Here is a 15,423-nt window from a genome sequence, read left to right on the forward strand (position 1 = left end):
ATATCTAAAACTTTGATCAGGTTTAAGGAAAGGAATGCCAGGGTATTTTTTTAACATGCCCTTTACTAACATCTTAACTTTTAGAAACTATATCCTTTACTAATGTTTGACAATAACATCAAATAATACTTCATAATTCCTTTGCTTTTATAACAAAAAGAAGCGTGCACTTAATTCCTGAAGGAAGAAATGGGTTTCTAAGTTTTATATTCCCTAACATCCTCCTTGAAGCATACCGGGACATTTGAAGAAAACCAATCATTTTTGCAATACGGTCTGTTTAGGCTGCACTGCACTTTTGCATATGTCTAGTGTTCAGATGTCTACATGGCCATTGCACTAATGTAACTGGGAATAACATATCCTGAGACAGAAAAAAAAATCAATATTTCTTTAAATATATTTCCGTTATGAAGTACAATCAGGCAATCTTCTAATCATGCCACTTTTTATAATGTTCCTAGTTCAAGAATCTTAGAGGATAGCTTACTGAGAGGTATTATAGGAGGATACAACGTACTTGAGACCAACTGGTGTACAACCAAAAATTTTTCCTGAACACAACAAAATATCTTGTAAATATATCTCACAAGAGAATCCCTTGGCTCTGGCACAAAATGTATTATTAGTCCATAAACAAAAAGTCACAGTGTGTTTGAAGTATTATCAAAACTGTCATCAGAGTGCTGAGAAGGAATCTGTTAAAAAATAAAAAATAAAATTTTGGCTAACAGTCAAGTAAGCAATGATATTCTAGAGCTTTGAATTGGATAATCTAATAAACCATTGGGAAAGAACTACATAGAGTGATTGAAGTCATACTAGTTACATTACCGCTGCAGATATGGAAGGCACATTATTGCATCCAAACAATACTTGGCAGCGACAAATTTCAGCTTAGTATAAGAACTCAAAGGATGCTTGACAGCTTTTTGTCCTTTGTATGTCAGCTGCAAATATTTGGCAGTGTTAAAAACTGTGAGGAATATGCAAGAAAAATCTTAAAAAATCTTTATTTCGCCCTTTTATTTGCCTTAAATGTACTAAGGATAGCTTAATGCTGTTTTCCTAGCATCGTTCAGCACCACTCACAGGTCATCTAAGGGAGACTCTTCAGTGAAACAAGGCAGTTCATCCCCAAAGACATTGATGTGCTGGCTGCACAGTGCTCCCGGCATTTGATGACTACATAGCCAGAAATTTAACACATGATATCCAGCTGGAGAGAGAATGGTAGAAATTTTGGATGACAGTATTAATATACTGCACAAATCGCACTTAAGAGCCAAGGATGGCAGGCAGGAGTTTTTGAATTTGTGTGTTAATCACTTGAATCCAATTTCCTGTCAAAATCTAGCTTAACGCTTTTTCCCCTTGCCCTGCCCTTTTAGGTAATGATTTGGACTACTTGATCATGTCATTTAGGTGTAAGAAAGCTCAGAATCAACCAATTTTAGATAGCAAAGAGATGTGGCTTAAATAACGAGTAAGTTAGAAACCTCAGAAAGAAAATGGAATGATCAAATTCAGACCTACAAACAGAGATACCAAGCCAGGGAATATGCGTATTAACAAGTTTGAATTAGCATTAAAAGGGATGATTATATAATTTTTCTCAAATTAACAGCTTATTACAACCCACCTGAGGAGGATTTTAAACTACCTCACATGGAAATATTGTTCCCATGCATTGAACCTGATTTACTTTGACAAGACATCTAGTATCTCAGTCTTAGCTGACTGCTGACCAGTACTGCAGTCAAAGCATGGAACTAATTTCTTGTCACACATCATTGCAAATACTCAAAAGAACATATTTCTTCTCCCCAGAGAGTTTAAATTAAACAGAGAGAACTGGATTAGAAGTAGGCGCTACTTTAGGTAGTGCTGAGAACTCCACTGATTGAGGCTACAGTTTCCTCAAAAGAATTGCTACCAGAAGCAAAAAATCAATGTAAAACAACGCTAGTTCCCAGACTGTCCCAGGATAACAGTTGAGTTAATAAATTCAGATCTACCGTGAGTATTGTTTATTTGTTCATATGTTCCCTACATTAACTAAGGTAACAGTTACACATCATTAATCCAAATAATACATGCTATTATGCTTGCTTTTTTTTTTTTTTTTGCACTCAGCGTACAGGAAAATATTAAATGCGTGCAATGATTTTATCACATTTTTTGGACTAAATGTTGCTGGCATAGCAGATTTGAAAATAAGAAAGATATTTAGTACCTACCTCCAAAGTAGACACCACTACCCTGTGCATTTTAATACATTGCAGCTTAAAATTGAAAAATAAATACAGTCTTCATCACATTCATTCATTCATTCAAAAAACCAAACTAAACAAAAAAAAGCCATGTTTTCCATCCCTTAGGTTTAATAAAATACATCAGTAGATAGGTTTTACAAAATTATGTGAAATTAGTTTGGGCAATATGGATAAATATATAGAAGCAGTAATGAATTTTGTTAATCTTAAATTAGTATGTTGCAACCAATGAAGGAATCAAATCCTTCTGTTTTGAATCATAGTTTTATTTCCAATGATCCAATAGGAAAACTTCTCTGGATTACTAAAATGGAGAGAGACAGTACTCTCCATTTTGTTACAGTGATGTAAATCTGCTCTGCCACCGATGGAGTCTGCTGCCAGAGTGTTTCAACTTGGGATAGCTACCTGAAAAAGAAGTAATTTCTTAGCAAACAATCACATTTGACATCTAGCTTTTTTTTCTTCTTCCTAGTCAAAGACAGTAAGCTGATTAATGAAATACCATCAACAGTAATTAGCTAGAATAGTATTAAGTGCTGAATGAAAAAAAAAAGACTCACATCTAAACTTATTTCTAATCAATATTAGAAAAAATAGTTCTGAGCAATTAGCTTTGAATAATAGATGCTTCATTTGACTACCTAACCTATACACTTCGATAGCTAACAATAGATAAAATTAACAAAAGGTAGAACCTGAGATCTGTTCAGACAGATCAAAGCAAATCAATGCAAAAGAAGACATACCTTACAAGCTGGGGTTTAACTTGAAAGGGTCACCTATGCGTGTGCTGTAGGGTAACTTTATAGAATGGTTTACATACAGAAGATGGAGGCCAAATTTAGAGGTGATAAAGTAATTATGAGGCTGTCTGGGTGCTGTAACAACTTTTTGTCTCTCCAGGAGATATATTTCTTTTTAGCCTGCCTTAATGCCTGAGCCATGGAATTCTGATTTCAAGTTGTTCTTGGGCTGAGATGCTTAACAGAGCAGTGGTCTTTGAGTTCACACCCCACCAGAGCATCACTCAGCATGTTTCTGTGTCAGTGGTGTACCAAAGCTGAGTCTGTCCAACCAGGAGAATGTCAGGGAAACCTTTGCTTCAATGGCAGAACCCAGGGAAGATTGAAGATAAAATTACATGCTTTTCACAAGCCAGCCTGGAGGCTGCTATGCTTTGAGCACAGCCTGTTTTAAGTCAGCTTTAAGTTAACTCCACTTCAGCCGAGAATATTCCAGGACACAACCTTTGAAGCTAGTAGACTTTGAAAAGCTGTCTGGTGTGCTCTAAAATGAGTAGAATAAATAGCTTGTGTTATGAGATTTGTGAACCTACAGTGTATGCTTCAGAGAAGGCAGGATTAGTCCCATTTCGCAAAACACTCATTTCTGAGGTATTTTTACACCCTTCAAGAGACTTAATAATTTTTAAGATGATTAGATAGGTTCTAGGTAACGATAAACACTGATTGTGTCCATTAGAATGTTATGAAAGGAGAAAAGTAAAATTGGAAGCTAAGATACTTAAGAAATCAAATGAGTTTGAAACATAATGGAAAATAATTCATAATAGCTTCATGCTTCAGCGCAGTATGTTTTTAATAGTATAAATGCAGAATTAGAGGTGTTACTGCACAGCTTTATCATTATCCCCCAGTTAGGGCTTAGATTAATCAATACATACAAAAAGCTTGCCACATTTTTCGGTAAACTAGTGAAAGCTTTTCAGGAAATTAAGGCCTTGATTGCATATGGGGATTTTACTTATAATTACCACAGATAGGGATAGATGAGACATTTTAATGATTTCTAATTTATGTTTTAGGTTGGGGTGTGCCATCTGCTGCTATGTAATGGTTTTATCTATGCTGTAAATTTGACATGCTCCTGGTATCACTTCAGAAACTTTGTCCCTGAACATCTACACTGCATTGTATGACAGCTGATTCCAACTACAGCACAACTAACAAGATAATTCGCCCCCAATGGCCAGATGAGGCAGTTTCAGATTGTACCAGGTTTGTCCCATCAGATCAGGATAATTCTTCAAGACTTTGTAGGCATATACTTACAAATATATGCATATGAATGTAGAGTAATATATATATATAATATTTTCTCCTCTACCAATTTGACATGCACAGAGTAACTTGTCTCCAGATCTGGTAGTATCAAGATGGTTCCTTTTACAGGGACTTCAGAGCAGTTAGTTCCTGTGTCACCATGAAAGGGATAGGAAGAGCTTCAGAGTTTAGTTCAAATATTATTTTCAAAGCTGTTCAAACAAACAACATAAGAACTCTAATGTAGTGTCTGTATGAAAGGATGAAAATGTCAGGATGTAGCCAAAAAAATCATCTCTGGTAAAAAAAAAAAAAAAAGGCATTTTTAAACAGTTATCTAACTGAATAGTAATGCGTCTATCATTACAGTGAAATGTAATTAAGTGATAAGAAAAACACTCACTTTGTCCTTCGTATCATCCTTCATCTTGTCTGTCCTCTGGATGATGTGATGGACAAACTAACTAGAGCTGAAATCGAAACATTATGTCTAGATCTAGAAAATGGTACAAAGAAGGGCAGGAAGAATGGCACTTGGCAAGTATCTTTGTGATAGGTGTTACGGATGCTAAAAGCTTAATGGCTTCAAAAAGAGATGGGACAAGTCCATTGAGAGCCACTAGGTTTGACGCCTACTCTAGATTGCTGCATCCCTGAGCCACAGAGAGTGGGGGTCTTGCAAGACTTTTTACTAAGGATTTGAGATCTGATAGGTCCTGGATTTCCTGGTGCCCTTTTAGCATTATTTAGGGGCTATTATGTTTCTTAGTTGCAACTTCCAATAGGTGTGGAATTTGTGTCTTTTAACTCCTATATCTGGACTTTGTGTGAGAATTTAGTATCAATACTTTCAATTGAAAAAAAAATCATTTCTGAGGATGGAGATTTTTTTGTGCTTATGTATTACCAAAACTCTGTCTCCATCATTAGTCAGAGGACAAATTGACTCTTCTAATCTTTCTTTAATTGAAAGTTATGGAAAATGCCACTCGACATGCATGAAATGAGCAGTAAAGTTTTCCAAATGGAAAGGACTTCTTTACATGCTTTCATCTCTGGTATTAATGCAATCAGAAATATTACTTCATGAATAGAAATTACAGCACGTTACTTACAGAGAGTTTAATTGTCTCTAGATTTAAATGGTAAAATTGTGTAGATGCAGTTTCATGCTGTTGATTTTAGGAATTAGTACCAACCTGTTCTACTGGAATATGGGTTCCTGACAAAGGAATGCTTTTGGATTAGTTCAGCATCTGCCCAAACCAAAACATTTCTTCTGGTGCTGGTAAACTGCAGTTTCCAGGTTTCATATCACAGGGCATTAGTCCTAGATAGATTAGCCTGAAATATTGGGTTTAAAATCAAACTGCATAAATGAGAAGGATTTATTTTCATACTTTGCTGTAAAGTGAATGCTGTAAAGTGAAGCAAATCACAGCTGTGTGTGCTAATAGAGCCTTTATGACGGACCATGGAACTTTCAGCTTTGCATCTGGGTTACTAAGCTAGCACAATGCCTGGCTTCTTGGATATGTCCTCCTGAGCAAAAAGAGTGTATCAGGTTGGGTTGCAGTGATTCTCAGAGCACTTCTTTTCCTCAGATCTTTTGTTTATCTTAAAGTGAAATTGCAGTTTCAGGTTTTTCAAAATGATTTATAGCAGGAAAACACTGACATCAACACCAGATGAATTTATGCCCTCTGTCTGAACTCTGGTGACTTGCAAAATACTGTTTGCAAATGGTATAGTTAAGTTGGATACAAAACACATTTGTGAGTATTTGAAGTTCAGACAAAATGTTGGCTCTTACACACTATTGTTAGAAACCCTCTTTGCCTAATCTGTATCATATGAATCATTTCTATGAAGGAAACTCAATTCTGAAGTAATAAAATAATTACTAAGTATGCAATTTAAAAAAAAAAAAATAACTGAGTACATTTTATTCCTAAACTTTAAGGCCAGATGCTTACAATTCAAAGAAGGTGCAAAGGGCAACACACACTGGAACAAAGAAGAAATTCAGTATCAGCAGTAGAGCATTTTTGTAAATACTTATCTCTCTTTTGCTGCTAAGACTTCTCAAAGGAGGGGACTTGCACACTTAGCTCTCTTTTGCTGCTAAGACTTCTCAAAGGAGGGGACTTGCACTGAGGAAACAGGCATAGATGATAAGCTATCAATCCCCTTAGCTTAGGTGCCTACCATGCTAAGTATTGCTAAAAGTACTGCACAGAAAAGTATTGCACAGGAGACTGAGTTGAAGTAGGTCAGTGTAATGGCAGCATTATGAAAGACTTTATTTCCCACACGAATAAGCTGTAGCAGAAGTGGACCGTGGAAACTTGAAATCTTTTAAAATTGAAGTCAAAGATCCCAGCCTTTCAGAATGGCTGTAACTCTGTTCCATTTTAATTTCTCTAAAATATTTTTTTATTGAAATTAAAAGAAAAAAATCCAAATCAAATATATAATTTGCATTTTTAAGTCTTTTTTTACATATACTATCAAGTAAGTGATTGTATATTGCTCTTTTGGTAACTTTGGAAGTTCCAATTAGTTAGTATAAAATGGCATTATTGCAGTTCACCAGTGAAGAAAAGTGCCTATGGGCCTTAACCTGCAAAGACTTAATGCTTGTGCTTACATCTAGCTATCCATTGGAGTGCCTTGCAGAAACTTAGACTATGACAAATTTTTAAAAGATAGAGAAAAAAAAAAAGTGAAGTACAGCTTGAAAACCTTTTGTTCCCATGCTTAATATGGGATTGTGTCCATTCCAACAGAGATGTTAATGACATGATTTAAAATGGACTGTCTATAGAGCTCGAAGCCTAATCGCAAGATTCAGATGTGACAGACAGTCATACAACAGCATTCACAAAGAGAAAAAAGGTTTCCCCAAAAATCGTTATACATTGCCATATCTAGTCCCGAATGCTCATGGATTTTTTTTTTGTCTGATGAATTTTTATGGCTAAAAAGCATCTCAAAAAGAAAGTAATACAAACCTGTGAGTATAAACAAAAAAGTCAGAATAATTCTTCTCCCATAAGAGAAATTTCCAAGAATTTCCAAGTCAGAATTGCTTTTTTATAACTTAATGAAATGTCTTTTTGCACCTGAATGATACACATAATAACCATTTCCCTGTGTTTTAAAGTATCTTTTATTTTCTGAACAGTTCTTTTTAGTTTTCCCTGGATATTTTTCTTGAATCCATCTCATAGGATTGCTAAAAATAACAATGGAAAAGGTCTTTGTAGAAAAATTTGTGTGTTCCTATAAGTAGTGTGTCTGAAGTTCAGTAACTTCAACCTTACTGTTTCTGGAATATTTCCATGTTTTTGCTATGTTTTAAAATTTGATTTCAGGTTTTCATTTTCATAAAAGTGTTCATGTTTTTTCAAGTATCTGATTGCATCCAGCTGTAGTATTTCAGGGAAAAAGTATTGAAATTCACTTTTGCAGAAAAAAATAACATTTCTTGTCCTGCTGAGGTACATGTTACTCTTTACTTTCTCAAAGGATCATTCATGTAGCTAGGATATATATGAACTAATAATCCTAGTATTTCAATGCACTTTGTAAACATCATTTAACTTAGTGAGATATGAAATTTACTATTTTAGGTGTTAAAGAACAGAAATGTTATAGTGCTCTATTTGTATGTTTGATAGTATTTTTGATCTGAAGGCTAGGTTCACTCGGTACTTTCTCCTAGAATATGTATTAGGACTGCAAATTGATGTGGCCAGAGCCTTTTTTCTTACATTATTCTTCTTTGATAATTGCTGCAGGAATGCATAGAATGCTGTCTCATCTGAATGATTAAATTCTGTTTCTCTGACTCTTCTTTGCTATTACTATAGTGATCTACTCTATAAGATCATCTTATTTCTTGCAGATGAATGATGCTATGGGATTTGAATTGCCATGGGTGTATTTTGTCAGTCTCGTCATCTTTGGGTCATTTTTCGTACTAAATCTTGTTCTTGGTGTATTGAGCGGGTAAGCATACACCTTTTTCATCATGAAGGCAGAGTCCTGAATTCAGTTGCCATGAACACACAGGTTATCTTATACAGGTGAGACTTCAGTTGCAATGACATTTTTTTTAATTAAATTTCTATTTTTTCCTCTTCTAATTTAGAACAGAAGGAGTTTTCTGTAGCTTTCATAGAAAATACCAAATAAAAAATCAGAATTCAGACATACCAGTCCATATTTGGACACATTCATGTCCATATTTGTGGCAAAAGTATAAGAAGAACTAAAAGTTCTCCCACACTTATTTAAATATGTTATTTTAATTCAGCTTCTGAGGCATCACATTTGCAATATAATTTGGGTAAGTAAATAAATTAAAAAAAAGTTTCTTGCTTTTAAGAACTAAATAAGCCCAAAACTTTCAGTGTTAACACCTACGTGATCTGGCAGCTGCAAAAAGGACTCTGCTGTTTAATGAATGACTGAATCATAACTTATTTCCTTGCATTTTACAGGTAAATGATGCAATAGGATGTGAATGGCCATGGATCTATTTTGTTAGTCTTATCATCCTTGGCTCATTTTTCGTACTTAACCTGGTTCTTGGTGTACTTAGTGGGTAAGCAGCTGAGTTAACATTGTGTATGCTACTGCTACTTGTAAGATGGCCTCTGCATTTACTCAAGCTTCTCAGCAATGGCTTTTTTGCATGAACTTGAGATTCTTATGTCATCCTACCAGTGTTTGCTCTTTTGACTGAAGTGTGTGATCCTAGTGCCTGTATGTGTCTGACATCACGTTCACCATGCTTGCCAAAAATATTCTTTAGATGAGGCACTGATCTTCTCATTCTCTAATATTTCAGCAGGGAGAAACATTTTTCACACAGAGATGGGTGGCACTTGTACAAACGTTTTCCCCTGCAATTATAGACAAGTGTCTCACTGGAAAATCATTTATTTTTTTTTAGTTCAAATAGTTCCAAGTGTCTCTCTGGAAAATCATTTTTTTTTTTAAATTCAAATATCTATAATGTAATTAGAGTGTTCTTTGCATTTACCAGTCATGTAGCAAATTTTATTTTAATGGGGTACTTGAAGATCTGTCTGATAGAAAGAGTATGACTAGTTTACTATGACACAAAATGTTTAATGCTTCCTGTATCGTTGAGGTGTGTACTGCTGTGACATCCCACAGCAGCAATCTGATATTTTTATCAATAATCTAATATAAATTTAATATGGTTGTCAGTGGGAGGTTGTCACAGTACTTTGTTGCTCTGTATACTCCAGACTCCAGCTAAGAACTAAAGTGTCATCAGTTTTAGATGTGTAATGTGGTTTAAAACTGTAATTTATGGCAACAGTTTGCAAAGTTTTCTTCTTACAAAGCCCCCGTTCTGAGGTTATATCTCTACTTCCTTTGCCATTTCCTAGCTTCCAACATACTTGAGCTTGGGAAACTCCAGTTCATGGTAAAGATATTTTTTCATAAAGAAAGAAAAGGTCCTGCTGGCATCTGAATCCAAATACAATTATAACACATTATTTTTTATGTTAGCTACAAGTTACACAACAAATAATACTGTTCTGGCAGCCTTGGGCTAGCTGTGCCATCTTTGTTACCCAGCAGAAAAATGTGTCTTGCATTGAACACAGCCTTATAGTTGATGGTGTCATTAGGCTGCTGAGTGTGTGCGCAGCCATGTTACAACTTTGCTGTGCTGTACATTAGGTTTGAAAGGAATTATAGAATGCTATATATAGAATGTTCATGGAAATCAGGGAATCAGAAACAATTTCCAATTGATAATGTGATAATTATGTTACTAGGGCATTTTTGTTTTAATGGTTTTACAACGTGTTTTTAAAAATCATTTATCTGTGATAGATTACTGTTGCACACAGGAAACTGTGGAAAGCATGGTTTTTACCTTACTTTCAGAATCAATTTACAAAGCAGATGTTTAAAAGTAAAGAGGTAATGTGCTAAAAACACATTGCTGATTTTTTGATTTAATTTCTTCCTTCCAAGACCCACCCTGTAATGGCTAATTTATGCTGTCATGTAGGCTTTGCTTTTTTTCAGGGACAAATATGTAAACTGTTGCAAAACTAAGGGCCTAGCTTTTGCGTCACAGCCACCCTGGTCAAATAAGAAAGAAAAGAACAGACAGAAAACTGAGAGTAGTTGCTGTATAATTTATTTCTCCGTTTGATACTGTTACCTAACGTTGCTGTGTGACCAGACTTCCCACTAAAGCCATTAGTGGATTAGGTTTCTACGGTTCCTTTCACTGTCCCTTAAGAAGGTCATAAGCAGAAATTAATTTTCTTCCTGTTGTGTGAAGGTGTGCTATGGGAACAGTTAATTATTATTTCCCTCTTCCCTTGCTTGACTCAAATGAATTGCTATTGGTTTCATTTTTTTTTAAAACTTTTATAAAAATGAGTAGGGGAGAAAGTAATGCCAGATTTGGTGTGTTGATACACCTGTTCTTTTCTTCCACTGAAGCCAAGGAAATTCAGAGATCTACACAGCTAAGCTTTTTATTTGATTTAGTACATTTAAAATATTTTATAAGGCTTGCAGCATTATGATATGTTAGCCTTTTTTTTTTTTTTAACTGCATGATTTGTGTATTTAAATAAGGTAGTTTTTCAAAGCTAGTAAAAATTTGTTGGGTAAGTCAGATAAATCATTGTATTTTTTATTGTACCCCTCTGTAATTCTCTTATATTTGTGACTCAGATATCTTTAATATCTACTTTGTTGGCATCAGTGTTGGTACTCTTTCAGTAACTTTTCCTTTATTCTGTTGTAATGAGACACCTTTGTTGAGGAAATTTTGCTGGAATATGAAGTAGTTCTATAGCCACTGTAACAATATAGAGGAAAAGGTGTCCCCTTGTCCTTGGGTTCCATTCTGCAGACAAAAACTCACCACTGATTTCTTGATCCTTAGAGTTCTAATGCTCTTTAGAGTCCTTACCCACTTGCCTTTGATTTCCAGTGAACTTAACTGGCAGTGGTAAGTGTCACATGAGCTCACCTGAAATTTATAAATTCATTCATTCCTAAACTTATTTTCTGCCGGGGTGTCACTAACTGCAGCATCACTTAAGAATTCAGAGTGCTTGATGGATTGCCTGTATCCATGTTTGCTCCAAACATGTGGAAGAGACATCCTAGCACTCCAGGAAATGATATAAATAGATAGGGATTTGTGATGTATGAATATCACCAATATTGACATTGAGAAGGGGAGGAGAAAGGAGAAGATATCTATTATACCAAACTGATACAAAAGTGAAGAAAATGTCCTGGCATACTTGTTGGAAACTCTGGTAAAGGCTAGTGTGGAGCACTGTTACACTGATTTACTTTGATCGATGAATTCCTTTATACTTACATCGTAAATATTTTCCATGTATTTTCTATTTAGACATGCCTGTTTAAATCTTAGGGGCACTCTGTACATCCTTGGATGTATTTGTATTAATTAACAGAAAGATATCTATATATCTATATATATATCTATATATATATATATCATCCTGAGCCAGGCATTGAATGAGTAACACTCGCATTCTCTGTTTTTTTTTTTAAGAGTTAGCTTTTATGTTTTATGTTCTTCAAACCATATCATGAAACTTGTTCACTGATAAATCTACAAACAAAACTAAATTTTACTAAACCAATCAGGGAATGCAAAAATTATGCCAACTGACTTGAAAAGCATGGCTTTGCATACAGATTTTGGAAGTGGAATCTGAATGCCTAATACAACTTTTCTGTATGAAAGTGTTAGTTCTTGTAATATCAACTTGTGCTGTGTCCATTTAAATTTGCTGGTTTGATCTGTTAACGGTTTTAAAACATTCATTCACTCTCTTTGCATCCCTTTGTTACACTGTGACCATCTGCCCCTTTGTATTTCTCTACTGGCTCGTGTGCACTGCATGTTTGATGTATTTAGATACTGTACAAGTGGATGAGAATGATGATTTGGAAGATCTTTTATTTTACATCTAGCACTTTCTGAAGGTGAGTATTTACTGGTGATCCATGTCAGTTTTGCGTGCTGAAGGTGATAATCATAAAAACTCAGTTTGTGCTTTTAATAGCAGATATGTAAATTAACAGAAATAATGTGTGTGTAGGAAATGTGGTAAATATTTTAATTTTTGGAAGGAAGCTGACTATAGATATTTTTTTCTAAATAGTCAATTGAATAATAAGGATGGAGAGATTTCATAGGCTTAGTTATACAATTGTTTTGGGTAGTTTTGTCTTTTTCAAAATACTGCCTTTTTCATATTCTGTATCGGACAAGTGCTCTAGAAATGCTTTTGGAGACAGCTATAGATGTGGCTCTAGGAAAGGGTTCTAGTGCTGGCTCCTGGTGCAACATCAGCAGAGGGCTCTGAAGAAGACTGGCTCTGGCCTGAGAACAGACTTGACAGACAGCTCCTCCCTAAACACACAAGAAAAACTGCTGGTAGATAGGGCTCCTGAAAGGTATCTGGAAATGTTTGGAAGTGTGATTCAGAATGTGGGCATGTTGGGAATTCCTTCCAGCATGGTGAATTTAGCTAGGGGAATCTAGGTGGCCACCTCGAACCTTTACCTGATCTTTCACAATAAGGCTGCAAGATTGAATTCATATAGTATTTGGAATACAGATCAAAATGTTTGTTGCAGCTCTGAAAAGCTGCAAATAAATGCATTCTTCAGATAGCTTTTAATTTTCTTTCTCATTGGCTGGTCTGCGTTTTGCCAGTTCACATTAGAAATTTAAGGCTGCAATGTGGTTCCGAGTACTTGTTTTAGCAATTAGAAATCACAGGGTTGTCATGACACAATTGCACTCTATTTTGATTGCTGTGTCTTCTGAGCTAACAGCATGGAGGTGTTTCAGTTTGCAAGAGATACCAGAGTACACCTTTCTTTTTTTTTTCCTTTGTAAAGATCCCTCTGGTTATGATCCAAGGACTGGGCAGTGCAGCTTTAGGGCAACTTGACACTTGATGAGATTGCACAGAAATTGCAACTGAGGAGCTGCTCAGCAATTTGATTTCTGTAAAGGGTGATGGACTGCTTCAGGAGCCTGCTTTTATGTGTAGCTTTGTTATACGTGGTGTGTGTATCAGGCATAAAAAGGACCTGTGTTCTCCGAACTCATGAAATACCAGACAGAAACTGGGACCTGAGGGCAGGCCTCCAAATATTCCAGGATAAAAGACCAGAGTGTGTCATGACCATCACTGCAAGAGACAGAAAGCTGAAACTAGAAAGTTAAGTTAGACATTATAAAGTTAGAATCTACCTTTAAAAAGTAAGGGGCAAAAATTGAGAGATACTCATCAGCCCTGAAAGTATGTTTAAAAGTGTGCTGAAAGTTAAAATAAATATGCCAGTATTTCAGCATGCATTCAACTGTTTTACTATGAACAGAGAAAATAATAAATGATAAAACTTCGTAACTTATTTATCAAGAGTCATGGCTTTTAATGATGCATGATAATCTATTCCTTGAGATATTCCTTATCATTCGGGGATGGTTTCTGCTGACGGCATCTTCTGCTCAAGGCATTAGTATTTCATTGGGTAGCCATGGGAACAAATAAGACCTTTCAACCACACTTTAATAAATCTCTCTGAGTTGAACTTATTGCTTTCCTAAAGGACACCAAAGCATAAGCTTTGACATGTCCTTATATACATCCTCCTACATGTAAGTCTTGCAGGTTACTAAGAGAATGTTTTGTTTTTTTTTCCATTTCTTTCCCACAGTATTATTTGCAATGTATGTAGTGATTCTAAAAGCTAAGGGCACATACTTATACATGCTAATCTCACTGGTAATATCTGTCAATTCATATAATACAAAATATGTTCACACAGAAAAGCTTATACACCTAAGAACTGTTGTCTACAGTATAGATGGAAAAAAAAATGTAGAAGATGAAATTTGAATAATGATGCACAAAATAGAAAACAGCAGTGAACTGTCATCCATAGTCTTTCAGCAAAAGGGAAATGAACTGGTTTTGATAGCATTCTTTTTCACATTAGAGGGAAAGCTTCATAGAAAAAGGAGACTTGCAGATAAAAATTTAACTCCCTCACACAATATACATTAATAAAGAGGAAAGGAACTTCAGCTCCAGATCTCAGCAGGTTGCTTTTGATTGCTGTGTGGCTAGTAAAAATAAAACTCAAATACACAAATAAATACATTTAAAAAAAGTCAAAAGGAAAAGGGAATACCCTTGGTTGATCAATTGAATATACTAATAATAATTAGAAAATTCTTTCAGCTATATATAGTGGTAACTCTAACCAACTTCTCTAAACAGAGACCAATAAAAAACTATGGAGTAATCCAGTATCCTTTAATAAAAGAGCATGAATGGGAGTGATTTTATTTCCATCTTGTTAGAACTCATCACACTGTCTAATTAGGTATTGGTCCTGTGAAATGAGCTCCTGGCAGTTAACAAACCATTATCAGTTTCAAAAACTTTGACAATGCTCATCATGATGGTAGGGTGAACACACTATGGGGAATAGTCCTACCCTCAATGCTGCCAGTTCTTCCTCTAAAAAATCCAGCGCTGTGAGCCAAACAAGTCTTTACTCAGGACAGAATGAGCCACTCTTAAAGTGCAAATATAATTAGTCTGAAAAATCCAATCTCAGTTTTGTTGGTCCATTACCACCTCTATCAAATTGTTCCCAGTCTTGCTATTCCCACAGCTGATTCCATCACCTTCATGTGCACTCTTTGGCATAATAATGCTATCCAGGCCCTGACACAGTGTAAATAGACATTTTGCTGTTGAGTGTACATTTTCTCAATTGTTGGCCAGCTATACAGAAAAAACTATAGCTAGGTATTAATAGTTTGCATTTCCACATCAATTCTTGTTCAAGCAAAATTCCTGATATATATATATATATTTCATGCAGAAATAATTCTGCAGTGTTCAGCATATGAGTTATTATTTCTAACAGAAGGAGTAATAATATAAAAAAAATCTTGAGTAATTAAAGATGTGATGTCACACACCTTTTTTTATATC

At 35.2% G+C, this 15,423-nt stretch overlaps 1 protein-coding gene across 27 annotated transcripts in view; it reads left to right on the forward strand.

Moving 5' to 3' along the window:
• Positions 1-15,423, forward strand: part of CACNA1D (calcium voltage-gated channel subunit alpha1 D) — a 211,258-nt gene that overhangs the window by 103,081 nt on the left and 92,754 nt on the right. For 16 of the 27 annotated variants that reach the window (XM_080606375.1, XM_080606365.1, XM_080606388.1 and 13 more), the window contains exon 8: positions 8,253-8,356. The exons of 1 other annotated variant lie outside the window; for it this stretch is intronic. In XM_080606375.1, the coding sequence (XP_080462501.1) occupies positions 8,253-8,356 (104 nt within the window). Of the gene's footprint in view, positions 1-8,252; positions 8,357-8,850; positions 8,955-15,423 lie in introns of all 27 variants that reach the window. 10 more of the 27 variants (XM_080606380.1, XM_080606376.1, XM_080606391.1 and 7 more) reach the window with 1 other exon arrangement.

Source organism: Anser brachyrhynchus (assembly GCF_964034855.1).
Source record: "Anser brachyrhynchus genome assembly, chromosome: 10".
Classification (NCBI taxonomy): domain Eukaryota; kingdom Metazoa; phylum Chordata; class Aves; order Anseriformes; family Anatidae; genus Anser; species Anser brachyrhynchus.